At 37.7% G+C, this 23,725-nt stretch overlaps 1 protein-coding gene across 2 annotated transcripts in view; it reads left to right on the top strand.

The window, feature by feature from the left end:
* Wdfy2 (WD repeat and FYVE domain containing 2) overlaps positions 1-23,725 on the top strand; it is a 154,008-nt gene that overhangs the window by 41,356 nt on the left and 88,927 nt on the right. For both annotated transcript variants that reach the window (XM_015484254.2, XM_015484253.2), the window contains exon 2: positions 20,361-20,428. In XM_015484254.2, coding sequence (XP_015339740.1) covers positions 20,361-20,428 — 68 coding nt within the window. The remainder of the gene's footprint in view (positions 1-20,360; positions 20,429-23,725) is intronic.

The following is a 23,725-nucleotide window of genomic DNA, read 5'->3' as shown; positions in this document are numbered from 1 at the left end:
AGGCAGTGGGAGACAGCTGCAGGCAGAGCATGCCTTTGTTCAGAAACAGTGTCCCTTTTGTGTCTGCCTTGGCCACTTGAAGCCCCCTGGGCTAGTCTCCCTTTCCTCCTGGATGGCTGCCTGGAGCAGAATTGCCAGCACAGCTGGTTCTCCAGCCTTGGTCTTGTACCCAGCTTCTGCTCCAATGGAGGAGCTGTCCCAAGACTCTGAAGAGGGGATCCTGGTGGACATGGCCCCTCAACATATAGTGGAGTAATTGAGTTTAAGCTTGAGTCTGATGGCCATTGTGTTCCAGTTCTGGCTTTGCTTCTTATTGGCTTTAAAACACTGGTCATTTTGTTTAACCTCTGAGGGAAGGTTTTCTTACATGAGTAATAATATTGAAATTTGTTGAAGAATGCAAGCACTTAGTAGGGTGTCTGGCTCTCAGCGATTGATGGATGGCAGTTTTTATTGTTTTATTGCTGATCTGGAACTGGCTGCAGAGTAGGCTTTCCACTCAATATGCTCCTTCCTGAACCATTCCCTGATGATTCTAGTCAAGGGTTCAGGTTTATGGATAAGGGTCTTGTTAGTGAGCTGGTCTGTAGTGGAGAATTTTCCTATCAAATTAGTTGTGTCATCTTATCCAGAAATGATGACACAAGAGAGTCAGCTATCTGCATCATCTTGGTTGCAGAAATTCATGGTATTCTTTAAAATCACCTGAAATTTATATTAATAAATGGGGTGAGGTAAAGTTCCACTTTTGAACCAAATAATTAAATGATGAAGGCAGCCCCTTTTATTGTATAACTCATCCATTCCCTCATTATTTGTAATAAATTTTTAGTATTCTAGCCACTCCATATACATAGGTCTATTTCTAAGCTTTTAGTTTGTTTGTATATTCTGTTTAATCCATGATATTTGGGTCTTATTCAGTGGTAGGAGAGAGTAGTTGTTAATGGCATGGGATTTGAGACTGGCTTTCTGGGTTTGAATTCTGGCTACTTTTTAATCCTGCGAGGTTAAGTAAATTACTTCTCTGTGCCTGTTTTAGCATCTCTAAATAGTGTCATTTTTTTTTCTTTGGTAGGAGGCGTTGAACCCAGGGCCACTTAAGCATTGAGCCACATCCCCAGCCCTTTTTAAAAATGTTTTATTTAGAGACAGGGTCTCACTAACTTGCTTAGGGCCTCACTAAGATGCTGAGGCTGGCTTTGAACTTGTAATCTTCCTTCCTCAGCCTCTGAGTTGCTGGGTTTATAGACCTGCACCACTGTGCCTGGCAATAGTGTCAATTTTTAAGAGTATTGTAAAGATTAAAACAAAGAATTCTCATAAAGTAATTAAAACTGTACGTGGCTCTGTGTAATAAGAGCCTAATAAATATTAGTGTTACTACATTTCAAAATTTACTACCATGTATAACATAGACTTTTTTGGCAGGAGTAGGGTACCAGGGATTGAACTCAGGGGCACTCAACCACTGAGCCACATCCCCAGCCCTATTTTTATATTTTATTTAGAGACAGAGTCTCACTGAACTGTTTAGCACCTCACTTTTGCTAAGGTTGACTTTGAACTCATGATCCTCCTGTCTTGGCCTCCTGAGCCACTAGGATTATAGGCATGCGCCACCGCACCCGGCATAGAGTTTTGTTTTTGAGTCCAGCTCTCAAAGTTGAAGAGCAAAAAATTGTAGAGTCTCCTCTTTCATGATTTTCTTTCTGTTTTATTTCCAAGCAGCATCTATTAAATGTCTTTAACAACACCAAGAACTAATAGTGTAGGCTTGGAAAGCCCTGGTGTTTTTAAGAAACAGTAGGTGAAAATTTAGTTCTATGGACTCTTGTTTCAGGTTCACATTTTTTAATCCTTCCTTGTGTTTCTAATACTAGGTAAGTACTCCATACATACTTTTGAAAATGAAGGAAAAGCAATATTTCAGACTTTTAATAAAGATTTAAAAATATCATCAATCCAGGTAAGAGTTAATTAAGCTTTTGCATATTTACAATACCTGCCAGCACTTTCAGATTGGAAACAGCTGATTTTTCTTATACCTTGAGTACCTAGAAATAGCTTTACTAGAGCAAGGAGGATTTATTTATTTATTTATTTATTTATTGCTAAAAATTTTATGTTAAAAAGCAAGTGGGTGTGTTATGGTTGGATTAAGTGAATTTTATCCACACTGACAAAGCTCTGAGTTGGAGAAGAAGTATGTAGGGAAGTATGTAGAGTCCTTCCAATAAGGGAGCCCTAAACCTTTCAAATGGCATAAGAAGAGGTGAGAGGTAGATTATGATGTGATCATCATTTTCCATGGCAGCCAATAAAGAACAGCAGCATTGTTTAACTGAGAGAATTTCACAGTGCAGTTTTTTGTTTTTTTTTCTGTCTCCCGGACTTAAAGGCATATATTAGAAGTGATCAAATCCAGATTTCAATAATGTACTGAGCAAGGTGCTTAAATGCCTATAAGCCATTTTCTTGACTTCCTGGCTTCTGTTTTGTAAACAGTGAAAACTTTTCACCAGACTTCCTTCATTTTCACATTTGTCCTTCTGGTCTGAATTATTTCTCTCTCTAGGTATTCAGACAACTTCCAAAATGGAAATATTGCTTCTCTTTCATTTTCAAAAGCATGTATTGAGTACTTACCTAGTTTTAGGTAAGTACTGTGGTACAGGCTGAGCAATCTTAATTTAAAAACCTAAAATCCAAAATTTTCCAAAATTGGGAACTTTTTGAGCAGCATTATGATTCCATAAGTGGAAATTTCCACATCTGACTGTATGTGGTGGGTCACAGTCAAAATGCACATGACTAAAAATAGTGGTAAAATCACCTTCAGGTTATGTGTATAAGGTATATATGAAACATAAATAAATTTCATGTTTAAATTTGGCTCTCATTCACAAAATATCTTATTACATATATGGAAACATTCCAACATCTGAAAAGAACCAGAAATCTTAAAACAGTTCTAGTCCCAAGCATTTTTGGTAAGAAATGCTGCCTGGGGATTAGTCTTGGTTCTTCCTGGTTCTGGTATGGGGGAGATCACAGGCAGCTTAGCCTCTCCACAATGTAGTTCTCATTTCTGAAATAGAAACATAAATAGGATCTCTCTCCTAGAACTTTTGTGAGGATTAAATGTAAAGCAAGTAAAGTAAAATGTGTCTTAAATAATGAATGTTCAGCATGTTGTTACTATTTCTTCTCCTACTAGTATTTAACTTTCTCCGCTAATACAGTGCTGTGGTCTGGAAGTATCCCCCAAAGGCCGGCATGTTAAAGGCTTGGTTATTAGCATGTGGCTTGTTTGGAAGGTAGTAGAACCTTTAAGAGGTGGGGCCTAATGGAAGGAAGTTACTTAATTAGGGCGTGCCTTTGAAGGGGCTATCAAGTATCCTGCCCTTTCCTCTTTCTGATTGCTTCCTGGCTACTGAGGAGGTGAATAGTCCTCCTCTGCCACATGCTACCACCATGATGGACTGTATTATTCTTTATATATATATTTTTTTTTAGCTGTAGATGGACACAATATCTTTATTTTTATGTGGTGCTGAGGATCGAACCCAGTGCCTCACACACGCAAGGCAAGTGCTCTACCACTGAGCTACAGCCCCAGCCCTGGACTGTATTATTCTAAGTGTATCATCCATCACTCTTTATTTGTCCAAAATATTACTCCCCTTTTAGACTGTGAAAATGCCCACATATATTTTATGAGAGTCTGTCTTGACTCTCACAAAGGAAGGGGTACACTTTTGACTTTTCCTGGGTTTTGCTTATTTTGGGGTCCAGGGTTTGCTGCAGCTACTGTTGTAAGCCATATTCATACCTGCACACTTGCATTGACACTCTTGCACTCACTCTTAGATTTAAAACTTTCCAATTTTGCAATTATCTTATTTGACCTTATTTTGGATAGTATAAAAAAACCCCCCTGGAAGCCATGATCATTATAACTTGGGACATGTCAATCCTAGCAGAGAGGGCGAAGAGGGAGTTAACCTTGACCCATTTAGGCAAGATGGAAAATAGTTGTTTGGCTTTGTGGTAAGAAAAAGTCTTGTAGTCATGGAAAGCAAAATCATTACAGCAATTACCCTGGACTGGTTAATTGAAAAGACTCACAAGACTTTGCAAAGTGTATTTACCTAAGGCTAATAAAGGCAAAGGATACAATAAAGCAGAGGAAAGAAAACAGGCAAACATCAAGGAGGCCAGCCATGTTCCAGGTTCTCATTCATTTGCACAGACTGCTCTTTGTCTTTGGATCCTGAGTCCCATTGAGATACATGTCAGATTGCTCAGCCTAGGCAAATAGGTAAGTGGGAAAGAATAGAATGTAGAAAGAGACCCACACATATATGGTCAATTTGATTTTTTTGTGTATATGTGTATGGTGCTGGGGATCGAACCCAGGGCCTGTGCATGCCAGGCAGATGAGCCACATCCCCATCTCTAATTTGACTTTTTTAAAAAGAGAAAGGGCAATTCATGGAGAAAGGATAGTCTTTTTAACAGATCCTGCTGGAACAATTGGATACCCACTTGTGTGAAATGAACTTCAATTCAAACCTAATAGCACCCACAGACATGAAAGCAAGTCATAGACTTAAATGTAAAAACTTACATTAAAAAACTTCTAGAAAAAACATAGAACAAAATATTTGTGACCAGAATCTGCAAGATGCCCAGCACATATTTATGGAAAAGAACAGCCCTATAAAGCAAGTGTTGAAGGATGTACTTATAGGCAGATGGAGAAAAATGGGGATGAGAGGTCAAGACTTTTCAGCAGATGGCCAGCAGATACAGGGACATAAAGGTATGATGAGTCGGGGAATTGCTTTTTTTTTAATATTTATTTTTTAATTGTAATTGGACACAATACTTTTATTTATTTTTATGTGGTGCTTAGGATTGAACCCAGGGCCGCCTCGCACATGCTAGGCAAGCCCTCTACCATTGAGCCACAATCCCAATCCCTAGGGCAGTGCTTTTATTGAACAAGTTCATGTTTTTTACCAGTATGCAAGATAATGTGACATGCTTTTCATGTTTAAATTTTAACTTCTGGTTTTAAAAATTGTAAGATATGTCCTTCTTAACTTTTTTTCTGGTAAAATGAAAGTGGTAACATTGTGATTTTGTTTTTATAAATTTTTTTCCTTGGCAAATAAAAAGTTGGCAGTCTTACACGTGTAACTCACCACCCTTTTAGTTGTTTTTCCTGACCTTCAGGATCCAAAAGCTTGGCAGCTACTGATTTAGAGAACTAAGAGCGGTTTGGTAGGGTCTGGAGCTTGTGGGGGAAGGGCAGGAAGAGCAGGCAGAGGTGAAATGCTGAAGCCCCTGGTAGAACACAGAGTTGCACTTGATCCTCAGGATCATTACAAGGTAATGATTATTACAAGGGCTGTAATGTAATTAGATTTACATTTCAAAAAGATGATATAGTGGCTAGGTGCAAAAAGAATCAGAGAAAGGTGAAATAGGAGTTAGGAGTCCCTCTAGGAGACTTTTGCAGCTATATAGCAATGAGAGTATAAACTAAGGCAGTGTGGAAGCTGAGAGAGGACAAGTTATAGCTAGATTAAGGAGGTAGAATTGACAGGGGTTAGCAACCTATTGAATGGAAGCAGTAACTATTTAAATTATTCTGACTTTAAAAATTTTGGTGAATTTAGTATGCCCAACTAAAGTCAGTACATTTCTTAAAACTTTTTCATGGATTTATTTATTTATTTTTTTTATATTTTATTTTTTTTTATTTTTAATTTTTTATTGTGGGTTGTTCAAAACATTACAAATTTCTTGACATATCATATTCCACACTTTGATTCAAGTGGGTTATGAACTCCCACCTTCACCCCATACACAGATTGCAGAATCACATCAGTTACACATCCATTGATTTACATATTGCCATACTAGTGTCTGTTGTGCTCCGCTGCCTTTCCCATCCTCCACCATCCCCCCTCCCCACCTCTCCCCTCCCCTCCCCTCCTCTCTCTCTACCCCCTCCACTGTATAACCCTGAGGGTCTCCTTCCATTACCATGCAATTTCCCTTCTCTCTCCCTTTCCCTCCCACCTCTCATCCCTGTTAAATGTTAATCTTCTTCTCCTGCTCTTCGTCCCTACTCTGTTCTTAGTTACTCTCCTTATATCAAAGAAGACATTTGGCATTTGTTTTTTAGGGATTGGCTAGCTTCACTTAGCATAATCTGCTCTAATGCCATCCATTTCCCTGTAAATTCTATGATTTTGTCATTTTTTAATGCAGAGTAATACTCCATTGTGTATAAATGCCACATTTTTTTTATCCATTCGTCTATTGAAGGGCATCTAGGTTGGTTCCACAGTCTTGCTATTGTGAACTGTGCTGCTATGAACATCGATGTAGCAGTGTCCCTGTAGCATGCTCTTTTTAGGTCTTTAGGGAATAGACCAAGAAGGGGAATAGCTGGGTCAAATGGTGGCTCCATTCCCAGCTTTCCAAGAAATCTCCATACTGCTTTCCAAATTGGCTGCACCAATCTGCAGTCCCACCAGCAATGTACAAGTGTACCCTTTTCCCCACATCCTCGCCAGCACTTGTTGTTGTTTGACTTCATAATGGCTGCCAATCTTACTGGAGTGAGATGGTATCTTAGGGTGGTTTTGATTTGCATTTCTCTGACAGCTAGAGATGGTGAGCATTTTTTCATGTACTTGTTGATTGACTGTATGTCCTCCTCTGAGAAGTGTCTGTTCAGGTCCTTGGCCCATTTGTTGATTGGGTTGTTTGTTCTCTTATTGTCTAATTTTTTGAGTTCTTTGTATACTCTGGATATTAGGGCTCTATCTGAAGTGTGAGGAGTAAAAATTTGTTCCCAGGGTGTAGGCTCCCTATTTACCTCTCTTATTGTTTCTTTTGCTGAGAAAAAACTTTTTAGTTTGAGTAAGTCCCATTCAGCAGAATTTTACAAAACCTTTAAAGAAGAACTAATACCAATACTTTTCAAGCTACTTCAGGAAATAGAAAAAGAGGGAGAACTTCCAAATTCATTCTATGAGGCCAACATCACCCTGATACCTAAACCAGACAAAGACACTTCAAAGATGGATTGATTTAAATGACTATAGAATGATCAAGCTTCTGCGCAGTGTAGTCCCTCAAAGACAAACTCATTAAAATGAGATCAGAGTTAATCCATCTTTACACATAAGTGCCCATTCATGAAAAGCTATGCCGTGTGAGTCAGAAAATGCTGATTTCATTCATTTTATTATTTTATTTTTATTCTTGCGAGGATGCTGGCTAGTAAAAATCCTGGATACTGCTAAGCTTCTCAGACTTTTACTTTTATAGGCCTCAGGTTGATACTGGTGCATATTATGTAGAGCAGTAATTTACTTCTCAGGCTTACATTACAGAATGGCTTCTGATGGCATGGGACTGTTTTTTGTCAGCCATAATTCAAGATTCTTATAGATTTCAGAATCTTTTTGCAGTTTAGTAAAACCTTGAAGAGAATTTTAGGAAATAATTTAGTTGCAGCTATTTTTACCCCACTTCCCCCATAAACACATAAATAAAGGTTTATTAATAAATAGAAGCCTGCTTTTCTGTGCATTTAATCGATTTACTTTTTCTATAGGCACAGCTTAAAATCAAGGGAGGTTGAGATATAATGAATCTTTTCTGGTAAATAGACTTTTCTGACCAACATGGAGAAACTGTTTTATTGTAGATCCATATCCACTTTTTATATCATGTACTTTGACACATCAAGAACATCGATACACATTTTTGTAAAAGCTTATAGAGAAAGTTCAACATGGAAGAAAAGTTAATTTGATTTTGATCTATAGGATTTATTAATATTCATTTATTAATATAATGTCATGAGTAGACATTATATATCTCAAAAACTCACAGGAAGAAAGGTTGATTATGGGGGGGAGGGGATATATTGTAGTTTTTCAAGATAACAGAAGAATTTTAACCATTCTAACTCATTACTTTATATTAAGCAAAATTATAGTGGGTGTAAATAGCTACAGTTGTATTTTTTGAAATAATCATTTAAGCTTTTTATATGTATATATGTATATTTATTTATTTTTTAGTTGTAGATGGAAACATTGCCTTTATTTTATTTATTTATCTTTATGCGGTGCTGAGGATCGAAACCCAGTGCGAGATGAGCATTCTACCACTGAGCCACAACCCCAGCCCCCAGTTGTATGTTTATTTGACTTGGCAGAGTAAAGATGCAGTATCATTGTCTTCTTGATTTTCTTGTTTTATATTTCCTTTGTAGTAATACAAAGCATGTCAGATGCATTTAAATTTGTGAAAAATATGATTAATCTTACTTAGTTTTTAAAATAGACTGAATTATAACGGCTTTTGTGATTCCATCTAGAAACTCAGTACTTGTCTCTTTGGCATAAAGGAGAGTAGATGGATGTTCAAAACAATGTAAAATTATTTAACATGGAATCTGAGTTATTTTGAGCCACTTAGTGATATTCAGTTGTGAGAATTTAATTTCCCAAGAAAATATGTATGAGCCCTGCAGAAAGACATTTTCATGTACTCTACTAACTCCAAAGAAGCTCACATGCTATTGTTTTCTTTATATTGACATTTACTACTGTAATTTAAATATATTGAGAATATTTGACATGAGAGCTTTAAGAATTTCTGGCAAGATTATTCTGGTACAAATTTCTTAACATTTGGGCATAAATGCTAGGTAATTAACCTTAACTATTGGAAATTTTTAAAGCAAAGCCTATTCAAGGTTATTTGTTCTTTTTGGAGGAACAGAATTTGTTATCTATAATTAAAGGGCATTTCATTTGTGAACTATTTATTAATATCAACAAAAGATATTAAACCAATGTAAATTGCTAAGTGGATGCCAAGTGCTTAGTACTACTTGAATTAATATTTGCTACTTGTTTCTGTTCCTAATCTCTGTGCTCCCCAAAGAGGCTGTTTATATAGTTACGGACAGTGTTGATATGCATCAAGAGCTCAAGATTTTTAAAAACAGTTTATTATGGACAATTTCAAACACGTACAACATACAAAAGAGTGATATATTCATCACCCACCTTCAGTTATCAGCCTTTGCCAAACTTGTTTCATATGTGTACCCCCTCCACGTATTACTGGGTAGGGATGCTAGAATTTTCTTTAACCAAATTTCAGGGTCAGGGATGTAGCTCAATGGTAGATAGAGCATGTACTTAGCATGCCTGAGGCCCTGGGTTCAATCCCCACTCCTCCCCTGCCAAATGTAGGTTTCAATGTTATTTCACCTCTTCATGCTACAGTATAATCTTATGTAATGGATAACTTATTCTGTGGACCACAGTGTAATTATCACACAGAACAAAGTTAACAATAATTTTTTAATATCATGTAGAGAATGTTTGAATTTCCCTAGTTTGAATGTCTTTTCATAGTTGTTGATTTATTTAAATCAGTGTCCAGTCAAGATTCACACACTAGACTTAAGACAGTGGTGTTTTGGCGTGGCTTTCCCCACCATCTATGTGACTTTCATCAAGTTGTTTAATTCTTTTAGAGTCCTGGCACCTTTACTCATTCACCAGGGATGATTATAGCTTTGCTTTTGCACAACTGTGGGTGACTGGTAAAGAGTAAAGAAAACAGAGGAGGGGCAGTTAGATTGGATGAACTTTGTTTTCTGCACTGCTCTAATTTTATTAGTGGAAGTTATATCTTAAAACCATGTTCTGCCCCACTTGGGTCCATCTTATTCCTGGAGCCTTTCTAGTCACTACTGAGGTGATATTAAAAAATGTGTTTGCATGTTTCTTGGGAAAATAAATCCATAGCAAAGAAAAGTGGTGATGATCTAATGATACATGATTGGATTCCTGTTTTCCCTGATGAGGTCCGCATGCATTCCTAGAGAACATGAAGTTCCAAGGTATCAGGAAAATAGAAGTGTGACTAAGTTATGTCTTTATCATAGTCTGATCATTTCGTCCGGGAACGGAAATGATAACTTTGGCCTGTTCAGAGTGAATTTTCTGTTATTCATTATCTTCATTTTAGCATCCTTCAAAAATTTTGTAAGAGTCTGAGCCATTGTCTTTCAACAGTAGCCTTTTCCCCCATTCTGTTATTTCTTAGAACTATATGTATCTTAGATCTTCTCATTCTAATTTTTCACTCTATCCTTCATGGTTCTTTAATTTCATAGTTTCCATATTTTTGTCTCTGCTTAGGCCCATGCGTTAGATTGCTTTTCATTTATTTTCTAGTTTATAAATTCTCTCTTCAATTGTATCTCATTGTATAATGAGATACAATTATTTGTGCATTGATATTTTTCTCCATTTATTTGTTTGTTTTAGATGTCTGTGGCAATAGAGTGTATTTAATTTTAATTATAGTTTTTTCCATTTTCAGAAGTTCTATTCTTTTCCATTTGTACCTGTTCTCTGTCATACTTTTAAGCTTCTCTTATTATTAAAACAAATGTGGTTATTTATTGTTCTATTTCTGTTAATTTTAGTTTCTTTGCCAGTCTCTCTTCATTGTCTTTTATATTCACTGGTTCTGACTCTGTGATATCCAGTTTCCTGTGGGTTTTGTCATTTGTTTGTTATTTAATTCATTCATTACCCTTTGAGCTTCTTTTGGGGAAACTCTTTTGGGGGTCTCTTTGAAGTTGACCAGTTTCTCTAAACTGAATTTGCTTTGGCTTCTTCTGGTTGCTTGAGGATATTAAGCTGAAACCACTTTAATTCTGTGCTTGAAACTTTTTAGATGATACAATTAAATTATACTGAACTTTTATGAGGGCCAACTTTGGGAAAACAGCTTCATTTTTTTCCTCCTTTTAATCCAGAAAAATTCTTTTTCTGTCCCTTTTCTTTGCCAGGAGTGGTGAGATGAGGGGTCGGGGGGTGTTATTTTTCATTCACTTTCACAGTAAGGGTTAGCCTTTTGAGATTTTAGCCTAAATAGATTAGAGTTCTTATCTTGATCTGGATGTTGGCCTTATCTTCTATATCCCATGCCCAATGTGATGTTAAAGTGGATACCTAGGGGCTTGGGATATAGCTCAGTTGGTAGAGTGCTTGCCTCACATGTACAAGGTCCTGGGTTCAATCCCCAGCATCAAGGAAAAAAAAAAAAGGAAGGAAGGAAGGAGGAAGGAAGGAAGGAAGGAGGAAGGAAGGAAGGAAGGAAGGAAGGAAGGAAGCCTGGGATCTCTGGGGTTCAGCCTGAGCTCTTAAGGTTAAAAACTTCAACATTGTTAAAAACTCATATTAGCTAGCATTTGGGGGGATCTGCAGATTCCTTACTTTCAAGTAAGTTTGCAAAATTTAAAAATAACAATTCAACCAAATTCCACTACATTTTACTTTGCATTTTGGTTGCTTTAATCCAGAAAGTCTTTTAGAGTATCTATTTTGTCACACTACTGGAAATCAATGAGATTTTTCTAATTCTCTCATGGAAAATTGATTTGACTTTGGGAGGCCTTTTCTTGTTTTTAAAATATGGGTTAACAGTGCTTGCTTAACATGCACAAGGGCCTGGTTTCAATCCGTAGCACCACCAAAAAATAAAATAAGGGCTAATGACATCTGTTGCAAACCTGCTTCTAGACTAGAAAGATTGTAACCACTTTTGGTTCCTTCCCCTTCTCTTGATTTCTTCCTAAAGATATATCCGGAACTTGGTTCTTCCTCTCTGTTCCCTTGCTACTGTTGCATTCTAACACATTGATTACTATAGGAGGCTCTCAACCATCTTGCAGCCTTTAATTTTTCTCCTGCCTAATCCAAGTTGTCCACTACTGCCAAAGTAATCTTTTGAAAACATCCCCTTCCATTATGAAATTCAAGCTCACGTTTTAGAAACTTTCCTTTGTTCATTCCTTTGTAGTCCAATTCCTCCTTACAAGTTCCAGTTGAATTTGAATGCTGGATAGGTACCCGGTTGCCCTACCCTGCTGGACTGGACAAGTGAATTCCTTTCATATCTTAGTCAAGATGCCTTTTGTGAATTTGTTCCAGGGCCAGTCTGCCTGCAGCTGTCTTCTAATTGTTATGTCTTTGCAAGTGCTATGAAAAGTACAGTTTGAGAGAGAGAGAGAGAGAGGGAGTGTTTTTCTTTTGTTTTTAAAATTTATGTCTTTTAAAAAATTTTATTGTGGATATATATGTATATAAAATAAAAATTACCATTCTAACAATTCTGAGTGTACTTTTCATTGACCAAGTATGTTCACAATGTTGTACAGCCATCCCCACTATCCACTTCCAGACCTTTTCATCATCTCAAAAAGAAACTGTACCCATAAAGCAATAACTCCCTCTTTCCCTCCCCCATGACTCTGCTGTGACTTTAAAGTGACTACCCTGGAAGAGTAGTTACCTGCAGATTCACAACAGAAGCAGCCTGGGGCACTTCTGAATCACTGCTCTTGACTGTTTCATGAAGTCCCTCCTGAGCATTTTTTCTATGTCTGCCACTGTAGGAATATAGTGGTGAGAAAAATGATAATGGCCATGTCCTCCCACTGTGTAGGGAGCCAAGAACAATATTTAAATCTATATTATTCCTCTGATGATGTCACCCATCTTCCTCCTATGGGATAATATTGATGCATACTCCCATATTGTTGAATTGCTTAGGCTGACAGTTTGCCGTTTATACTCACAGTTCTTTTGCCTGTGAGGGACTCTTACTGAGGAGCAGATGGCATCTCTGATGCTGATAACCAGGACCCCGTCAACCTCTGAGCCTCTGGTATAATGCTCCTAGTGCTTCCTTTCACCCATGGTGCCAGTGATGTGTTTATTTTTCTCTTTTATTTCCTGTTCATTTTTCTTTCTTTTATGTATTTGACCTTTGAAAAACTATTGCTGTGTGCCAAGTATAAAAATCAAAGATGAAAATATTCAAGGTTCAAAATTTGAAAAATCCTCAAGGAATTATTTCTCTTTTGGGAGGATGGACTTGCTCTAACTAGTGTTGACAGTAACTTGTCATGTCCTAACAGGCTTGTGTAAGGTACAGTGTGGTACTGGGCTTAGTTTTGCCTGAGGAGTCCTGAAGGCCTCACAGGGGTGTTTGACATACAGGAGAAATGATATGCATGTCACACTGAAGAAAAGAAGGGACTCTGGGAAGCCTAGCTCCTCACTTACACAGGACAGAAACTGTGCTTATTCATTAGCCACAGAGTCAGATTACCAAGAAAACAAAATACACGAAAGCAAGTTCACAGTCAAGGACATCATCCATAGGCAGAATAGTGCTTATTACTGATAAAGCTGCTCAGAACTAAGGCCTAATGGGTTTTTTTTGTTCTGTTTTCCTCTCAAAGCCCTGTTACTGACCAATAAAGACAATACAGGTGTTTTGTATGTGTAACTTTGTGTTTGGGTCAATTTTGAGGCTTTATTTTTTTATCCATTAAAAAAAAAAACAGTGAAAATAGCATCACTTTGATTGTGTGAATTCTAAATTGTGAAGATTTTCACAGCCTTTGAATTAAGAGATGTGACCCCATTGGTTAAAATGTCGAGGGAAAATATTTGTCATATGCATACCTTGCTGAATGCACATGACTGCAAGTGATCAGAGGGGCTGTTAATGTTTATGGAGCAGGAATGCCATTAAAAAGCCAGGCTCTGTGGTGCATGCCTATAATCCCAGTGATTTGGGAGGCTGAGGCAGGAGGATTGAAAGTCCAAGGCTAGTCTCAGCAATGTAGCAAGACCCTGTTTCAAAATAAAAAGCTAAAAGAGATGGGAATGTAGCTCAGTGATAGTAAAGTGCCCCTGGGTTCAATCCTCCCCAACCCCCCCCCCCCCCCCGCCCAAAGGAATGCCATTACAGCCCCAGGTGGCAGGACACATAACAGCCACATCTTTTCTCCAGCCACGGATTGCAAGACTGCTACAGCTATGAGAAAAAGGAAAAATAAGAAAAAGGAAGAAATCCAAGTGTCTGTAATTCAGCAAAGTTGTTTTGGTCTGTCAGAGCAGAGTCATTAATTTGAGAAACTGATTTGTTGGCAAAGGGGATCAGAAGCTGGACCCACTCAGCTTGAGCCCCTGTCCTTTAAACTCCTGGCTGCCTTAGTGCACTGAGTGTCCACACAGAAGCTTCTCTCTATCCATAGAGAAGCCCTGGATACTGAAGATATACAAGGTTTTACAGAAGATTGGGTTTATTTACTATATGTGATCTGAATATGTTTTTTGGCAACAACACAGTAATCAGAGAAATCTAGTAATCATAGAGAAATAAGCTTTTTGTGGTTGTTGTTAATCATTCAGGTTTGTTTTCTAAGAATCTCTGCAATATTGTCTGCATTAGAAGCAATCCCCCCGCCCATAAACCAAACACTGTAACAACTATAAAAAAAGGCATTGACTGACAATCTCTTGCCCAAACTTTTTCTTTTCATTTGTAGACAGCCAGCTAGGGGCTGGCTCCTGTTTGTATTGCTCTTGTGGTGTGGGATCTATTACAGAAGTATTCCCTGGAAATCCAGGATCTTCAAAACATGGTGGGATTCACTCCCCACCCCCTCACCCTAAGTTACTTCAGTGGTGGCAAAAATAACAATTGTCCCCTGGGAAATGAAGCTCATCGCTATGGTAACTAATGAAGGTTGCATCATTCTAGGGCACATTTTTAAAAGCCTGGATTTCAACATGGATAGACGCCCTGTCTTATTTTATTCAGTAGCTTAGCAACCTGTGGTATAGTGTTTGTCGCCACCCCCAACCTTCCCTTTTCTTTCAGAAAAGTGACCTATATAGTTAGTATTTTATTGTAGGCACATTTTCACTGTGAAATTGGTTCATTTCTTAGGTATGTTTATGATAATGATGACCTTATTTTCTGGACCAAAATAAGGACACTTTGTCTGAAGGATTGTTCTGTCGTTGGTGACCCACTCTAAAGTCTCTCTGCACACATTTTTCTTTTTGTGCCCCTTAGCTTTTCGTGCTATCCAAGGGTTTCTCACCAGTCTTCTTTTTTATTCTTATTCACTGATAGCTACTACTTTTGTGCTGTGACTCCCAAATCTTAATTTTCAGCTCAGGTCACATCCCTGAACGCTAGATAGGCAGTAGCCCTGACTGGATTGTCTCCAAAGATTGTCTCCAAACTCAGCACGTTCAAGATGATGAACTCAATGTTGCTGTCCACATAAATCACTTATTGACCTTTCAGGTGGTACCTGCAGCCAGTCGGCCCCCAAGCCCAGATTCTTCTACTTCCTGAGTGTTCTAAAATCTGTCCTCACCCTTCTTTTAAGGACTCAACCTTTTTTTTTTTTTTCTTTTAGATTTTTTCTTTTTTGTGAGACTAGAGTCACACCTGTTAGGCAAGTGCTCTAATCACTTACATCCAAGCCCCCTTGTCCTGTTTTGCCTGGGTTATTGCTCACTTCTCCACACCATTTACTTGAGGGTAACTAGGTTGTTTCCTGGCTTTCCCCAAACAAACAAATGTGATTGACTCCTTATCCTCAGTGATCTCACTGACCTTAAAGTGAAATTCCAACTCCTCTGCATGGCCTTCAAGGATCTTGATGGCCTTCTATCTGCTCTTTTATCCAGGCCTGTTTCTCACTATTGCTGCTTGTTCTTGCCTCCCTGGGCTGCCTATTCTGCTCTGTTACCAGGACCATGCTCTCATTCCCTCTCCACTTTCCACTGGCAAATTTTGATCCTGTATTTCTGATCCATCATCTCAAAGATGCTTCCTCTGATACTACCTGACCCCACCAGGATCCATCCTTGGAGTGAGACCTACATGTGCTCTTGTATTTTGCAGGGCCATCTCCCCACTGCAGCCCTTACCTTGTTTTGTAGTGTTCTGCGACCTGTCTCCCCCAGCAAGCTGTGAACTTCCTGAGAACAAAGGTAGCTTGTTTGTCTGTGGTTACAGTGTGCCATTTTTACCTATTGAATTGTGGTGAGCTTTATCCAACATAAAATTAAGAGTATGTTCTTTTCAAAACAGCCCAACTGCCGAACTGATTGAGACCTCTATAAGGGTACCTTGTCTTGATTTTTTTTTTAAGATGAGCATTGCCTCTCCCCCAGTGTCTGCTTTTGCCTAGTGCTAGGAGCTTGGAAGAAAGGAAGAGGTAGGGGAAGAAGAAATAGGACAAGACAAAGTGGATAGTATGATAGGATTGGCGCTGTTGGGTTCCTGAGAATCCAGGGCATTTCCTGGCTTTACATGCATTGTTCTTCCTCAAGAAAATGAGATCCACTGACCTCTACTGGCTCAGGTATGTCTTGTAATCAGTTGTATCCTCACCTTCCAAACACTGGGCCTTACATATGCTAAGCATGTGTTTTTACAATGAGTTAAAGCCTTCTTCCTTAGCCACAATTATTTTCTGAAAAAAATTTTTTTTCAAGGAAAAAACTTTTCACTTACTATTGAAAACTTTATGTGGGGTTTTTAAAATATGTGTTCAGAAAAATTAAAACTTCTAGGCTTTGTACAGTGGAATTTACATCTACTTAGGAAATTTATAGCCATTCAGATTGTATTTTTTAATCTCAAGGATGCAGTATCTTTTTTCTTTTTTAAACTGCTGTTGTATCACAGGATACAAAAAAACAGATTTTTTATATAGTTTTATTTTTAGATGTAAAAATTTGTCAACTGCCCTTAATACAGGTTGGTTTAAGGAAGGCGGTTGAAGGTAGTGTTCTGTATATGTCTGTTGGTCTAATTGGTTTATAGTGTTATTTGGGTCCTCTGATTCCATATTGATCTTCTGTCTAGATGCTCTATACATCATTGAAAGTAAAGTACTAATGAATTTTATTAACTTTTGCTTATCTGAAAATGGCTTCGTTTCTTCTTCATTTTTGAAAGATAGTTTATTCAGATATAGAGTTCTTTCTTGACACTTTTTTTTTCTTAGAGTACTTTAAATATAGTATCTCACTGCTTTTAGTCCTCCATGGTTTGATGAGAAATTGACTTGTTCATGTTATTGATAATCTCATATATGTGATGAGTCAATTTTCTCTTCTTGCTTTCAAGATTTTTTCTCTGATATTTGACAGTTTGATTGTAATATGTCAGATCTGGGCTTGTGGTTTAGTGGTAGAATGCTTGCCTAGTGTGCATAAGGCCCTGGGTTTAATTCTCAAAAACACCCCCCAAACCCCCACCCCCACAGTCTAGGTTTGAACCTAGTTGTGTTTATCCTCCTTGGAATTCATTCAGTTTTTTGGATGAGTAGATTCACATCTTTTGAGAATTTGTGGGAGTTTGGGGCCATTTTTCCCCAAATACATTTCTGAACATTTCTCTCTCTCCCTATAGGACTCCTATATAGAGCATCAGTATACTTAATGATGTGTTAAAGGACCCTTAGGCTGTGTTTATTTTTCTTCATTGTTTTCCCTTCTTCTAGACTGATAATTTCAGGTGTCTTATCTTCAAGTTTGCTTATTCTTTCTTCTGCCTGCCCAAAACTGCTGGTGGACCTCTCTAGTGAATTTTTCATTTCGGTTATTGTATTTTTATAAAGCTTCTGTTTGATTCCCTTTTATAATTTCTAGCTATTGATTGATATTGCCTATATGTTCATACATCCTTAGCTCAGTTTCTTTTACTTCTTTGTCTATGGTTTCTGCAGCTCTGATTATATTTAGGACAGCTAATTTAAAGTCTTCATCTAGTAAGCCCAATGTTTGGGCCTCTTCATAAATGTTTTCTGTCAGTTTATTATGTTTTTCTGTGAATCGGCCGTACTTTGTATGCTCTGCAATTGTCTGTTGAAAATACACATTTTTAATATTATAATACAATAACTCTAGGAATCAGATTCACCCTTCTCTCCAGGGACTGCTGTTTTTGTTGAACGCCATAGCTGTTTAGTAACTTTTCTAAACTACTTTTGCCAAGATGGTATTCCTTGTTGTATGTGATCATGGAAGTCTCTGTTGTTATTGCTGTGGCCCTAATGAGGAAAAAGAAAGTTCCATCTCTTCAATTTCTTTTGAAAGACACTGCCCAGGAAGCCCTTTGGTTCTAGGGAGTTGAAATAATGAGGAGCCTGTGCTCTAGTCTAGATTTAACTTCCAGTTAAATCAAAATATATCTCCAAATTGTAGAGGATATGCTTCCTACCCTGCACCAGCAGGCTGCCCTACCAAGAAGAGCCACTATCTCCATTGCCTGCTGCCAGGGGCTGGGGCATGGGTGACTGCAACTATTAAATGCCAGTGTTCACTGAAATTTACCACTTTCTTTTTTATTTCACTTTCCAGGACACTTAACGTTTAAGTAGACATTAGAGTTCTGAAGTAGATGAATCTGCCAACTTAATGGGTATTCTTGCCAGTCTTTTTTTTTTTTTTAATATTTATTTTTTAGTTCTCAGCGGACACAACATCTTTGTATGTGGTGCTGAGGATTGAACCCGGGCCGCACGCATGCCAGGCCACATCCCCAGCCCTCTTGCCAGTCTTAATAGTTGACTTGGTGGAGGCACTAGTTTATGAAGTTTCTGCTCTTCCATATTCTGTGATGTCTTGTCTTTATTGATTCTTACTAAGACGATAGTACCAATATTATAATGTCACGCTAATAACATATACTATAAGATTTTTTTTAAGAGTGATATGTCTGAAATATTTGTTTGAGTAGGTTCAGAGTTACTTCTTACAAGGTAGTAACAATTATACTTGTCCACCTCACAAATTAGTGTGGTTGACCAAAAAAAATTTTGCATTTTGAGTTTTCCATGCCTATCTAATGTGTCCCTACATAGTACTATATCATAATTGAGGTTGTTCAGAGAAAATCATATTTCTTTATTGTGTCTATAGTTACTCTAGATTGTTTCTTGCTTCTGGTTTATAGGAGACTCACTGATTCGCTGGGGTGGGGGATATTTAATACAATTTGAAACTTAGTTCAATATGACGACTTCAGAAGTCTCATTAGGTAACAGCCAACTCTTTCTGAGATAAATGCTCAGTCTCTGCGTCTCACCCTGGGATGGTGTGGGCTAAGGTGTATAGCCTGTGTGTTCTCCTGGCATTGGGACGCTGTTTCCCTTGGTTTGATATGTTCACTATTTCCTCTGGACTCTGGAATAATGTCCCTTGGTCTTCAGTTGTGTTTGCCTTACTGGCATATGCTGATGATGTCATGACTGGTGTAACTTACTGCTGAGCCTTTCTAGTTGGTTAGAACCTGGTGGTACTCCCTAGTCTCTCTTCATTTCTGGCTTTCTGAGCTCTCCTGGGTGCCTGGTTGCTGTCTGAACTGCTGACCTGGAACTTCATGCACCCTTTGCTCCAGTATCAGTCTGTTCCACAGTGGGCCCCCTGGTCGGCCACTGCCCTAGAAAATCTGAGTCTCAGACCTTACCATTGCTTGACCATGTTTGGAAAACTGTTCCTCAGGATAGGGCATCTCTTGCAAGTCTGTAGACTTACTGTGTAATCCTTCTGTTTGTGTCAGATGCTGTATATTATTCCATTTGATCTCTTTGCACTTTCTTCACTAGAAAAATCTAATGAGTCCCCCAGGAAGATGGATGCTCCCAGCAGACTAGGGCTGTTTTTGTTAGCTCTTTCCTCTCTGTAACCAAAACACCCAAAAAGAACAACTTAGAGGAGAAAAGGTTTATTCGAGGCTCATGGTTTCAGTAGTCTTAGTTCATAGATGGCCAATGACATGGCTCTGGGCCCAAGGTGAGGCAGCACATCATGGGGCAGAAGGCTGCTGAGCTCTTGGCAGGGGCAGGAGGCCAGAGAGGGAAGGGGCCAATGGGAGGGTGCACGCCCCAGTGACCCACCTCCTCCAGCTCCACACCACCTGCCTACAGTTGCCAAACTAGGATGGACTGATCAGGTTATAGCTCTTACAGTCCAATCATTTCACCTCCAAGCATCCCTGCATTATCAGGAGCTTTAGTGGGGGACACCTCATTTTCAAACCATAGCAAGGGCAAAGGTCAGACCTTAGAAAAGTAAAACAGTGAAAATACTTTTCAAATGCTATCATGATTCATGATTAGACTTGTGTATATACATATATGAGGATGACATTTAAAGAGTCATGTAATTCTAAATGTACAGAAGCCTTAAATTTAAGGATTCTAGGGTGTTTTTTTTAGAGGTATTCGTAATGTCACCTAAGTGTGTGTGTACATATATGTATATAAAATGCAAAGTTAAGATACATATGTGTAGTCAAAATGTGAATATGTATATAATGTTAAGAAGTTTGCTTTCTGTGTATCACTATTTTCCTGTGACTAAAATACTGTGATTTCATGCACATATTTTCTTCTATTGTAGGACAGTTCGTGTTTGGTTAAAGAGAGACAGCGGGCAGTACTGGCCAAGCATATACCATGCAATGCCTTGTAAGTATCTGGGTCTCTGTCTTGAAAAAACAGACCTGTACCCCAACTCCCCTTTCTTTCCAGATTGCCTTCTCTGTATTTTCTTTTTGAGTAGAAAAGATTGAATGTTGGAATCTCATTATAATGAAAAGTACCATATTAAATCATTTTAGATTTTCCAAAGTTCTCACTATGTAAAGTAAGAAAATTATTCTGAAATTGACTGTATATTCAGTTTCTGAATAAGATCAATGGAAGAAGGACTACAGCACATAGGCTCTCTGATGACAGCAGTCTCCCTCTTCTTGTCAACTTTTTGTTTCACTATTTTGTAAAATGTGTTCATTGACAATTCAAAATTTTATCCAGTGATTACATTTGTGAAGTAAATTTATCCTTGCATTATTGTTGTAGCATTTATTCAAATCCAGGATACTGAACATTGAACATTTAATTAATTCTCAAAAAATTTTTTAGGATTAAAACATTCTAATTAGAAATAGATCTAATTTCCTCAACAGCATATCAGAGAAATATGTCCTTGCACTTACTGACAAATAACCAGTCTTCCAGGGAGAGTTGTATGGTGAGGGAGAACACAGAAAGACAAGTGTCACAGGTTTTCCTTCTTACGTTGAATCTGGGTTTGGGTGGTAGGAGACAACATGAAAGTAGCAGGGAGACTTTTAGAGACGAAGGGGATCAGGGAGAGGGGGCAGAGTGGTCAAGGGCAGGGAATAATCATCAAGGTATGTTATTTCCATGTCTGAGTATGTCACAGTGAAACCCATTATTCTGTATAATTAAAATGCATAATTTTTTTTATAAAAACGATGTGTTTCTTAGACCTACAAGTGAAGAAGAAATGGCTCCCCAAATTAAGAAATTTATTTTTAGTCTTATGTTTTATCTTTTTTTAAAAAAATATTTTAATTTAATTGCCATTCAAAGTTATGGTTACATTGGTCAGTCCTTTGAAGTGAAGTCCATTTAAAGAAAAGTGGATTGTTTTATATATACACACACACACACACACACGTATATATATATATATGTATATATATACACACACATATGTATATATATGTATATGACAGTGGATGCATTACAATTCTTATTACACATATAGAGCACAATTTTTCGTATCTCTGGTTGTATACATAGTATATTCACACCAATTCGTGTCTTTATACCTGTACTTTGGATAATGGTGTCCATCACATTCCATCATCTTTAATATCCCTATGCCCCCTCCCTTCCCCTCCAAACCCTCTGCCCTAGAATAGACAAACTCATGTTTTATCTTTTAAATGAATGAAGTGTGAGCATTCTATTCCATGTTTATTTTAATGTCATAATTATTTAAGTTCATTATCAATTGTGCTAAACATTTTCTTTATTCCCCTGCCTTAAATCTTAATTAAAAGCAGCAGAAAAACTCCCAGGTTTGTCTTTTGCTCATATATCCTCTGGCTTGCTGCACCTCACCCTTAATATAAGTATCCCAGTTTGAGAAATACATGCCACTATACACAACCAAAATAAATTCATGCTGAATTATAGATGTGATTAAGTTTATGCCTCTGGCTATAGAATAACAATTTTCTCTGTTTATGAACAAATGAATTATTAAGTATATAATGGTTTTCAGTGAGTTTTGAATTATCTTTGAGGCTTTGCATGACGTTAGAATTTTTAGCATATAGATGGTAACCACAAAGCTGAACCAAATATTCAACTTCCTTTTCTGTGAAGAATAAATTTCTTGGAATTCTTTTTTAAAATTTGTTCTTATTAGTTATACATGACAGTAGAATGTATTTTGGCATATTATACATATATGGAGTATAATTTCTCATTTTTCTAATTGTACATGATGTAGAATTACATTGGTCATTTAATCACATATGCACTAGGATAGTAATGTCCAGTTCATTCAACTATTTTTCCTATTCCCATCCTCCCTCCCTTCCCTTCATTCTGCCTGGTCTAATCTAAAGTACACACACACACACCCACCCAGGAATATTACTCAGCCATAAAGAAGAATGAAATTATGGCATTTGCTGGTACATGGATGAAACTGGGGAATATCATGCTAATGAAATAAGCCAATACCCCCCAAAACCAAAGGCCAAATGTTTTCTTTTATATGCAGATGCTAACTCACAATAGGTAGGGGGATAGGGAAGAATAGATGTACTTTGGATTAGACAAAGTGCAATTCTTAATATTATATTCTCCTTTTATCAGTTGTGCTTCTAGCACACACTATTTATTTATAGGCTCTAGGACCAACATTATAGGTCCCAAAGAAAGATGAGCAATAGCAATGATGAGGGTTCAGGAAAACAGGAAAGGAAGAGAATTCTTCAAAAAATTTTTTCCTGGTTTTTAAGTGTTATAACCATTTTTTTTCCTTGGGTATTGCTTTTGCTTCTTTATCAAACTTGATGTAATATTTAACTGGAAGAGGTGGGGTAATGCTGTAATCTAGCAAGTTGATGTTGGCCCCAGAGATGTAGCTTTCAACTTGTCAGCCAGAGAAGAGGCAGACATGGGTGATAGTTTGAAGACTTGGGAACCTCATGAAGGCACAGGGTCTTAAGCAATTGCTTATCCATCCCTTTCCCTACACATATTTTTATCACTCTGTAGTGTTCTCTCTCTTTTTTACTTTTGGTACTGAACCCAGGGGTGAACCCAGGGGTGCTCTACTACTGAATTACATCTCTAGCTCCAGCCTTTTTACAATTTTTAATTTTGAGACAGGGTGTCACTTAGTTGCCCAGATTGGCCTTGAACCTGTGATCCTTCTGCCTCACTCTTGATTCAGGAATTACAGGCACCTGTGCACCTGGGCTTTTCATGCTCTTTTTATTTGTCCATCTCTAAGAATACAGAGAAGCCTCTAACTGCATTTTCACCATTAATTAGGCTGTGTGTAAGAATGACTGGCATAGGCACTCTATAAATACTTATGGAAGGATTGAGTCTAATAATAAAGATGATTTTCTCTGAGAATATTATCATCCATTTTCCTAATGATTAAACATGAGCTTTGAGAAACAGGGCCTTCTAATTATTAGCATATTTGTCTATGATTTTCTACTAAAGGGAGTAAAAATGTGACTATTCAAAGTGTTGTTTGTGGTCCAGCCTAATCAACATGACCTGAGAAATTAGTAGAACTGCACTATTGGTTTCTACCCTGGGGCTACTAAATCACAATCAGCACTTGAATAAGATCCTTTCATGATTTGAATGTACATTAACATTTGAGAAGCTTATCTTGTTACATCATAACATATATATATA

Source organism: Marmota marmota, unplaced genomic scaffold (assembly GCF_001458135.2).
Source record: "Marmota marmota marmota unplaced genomic scaffold, marMar, whole genome shotgun sequence".
Classification (NCBI taxonomy): domain Eukaryota; kingdom Metazoa; phylum Chordata; class Mammalia; order Rodentia; family Sciuridae; genus Marmota; species Marmota marmota.
This window is presented reverse-complemented; position numbering and strand designations above follow the sequence as displayed.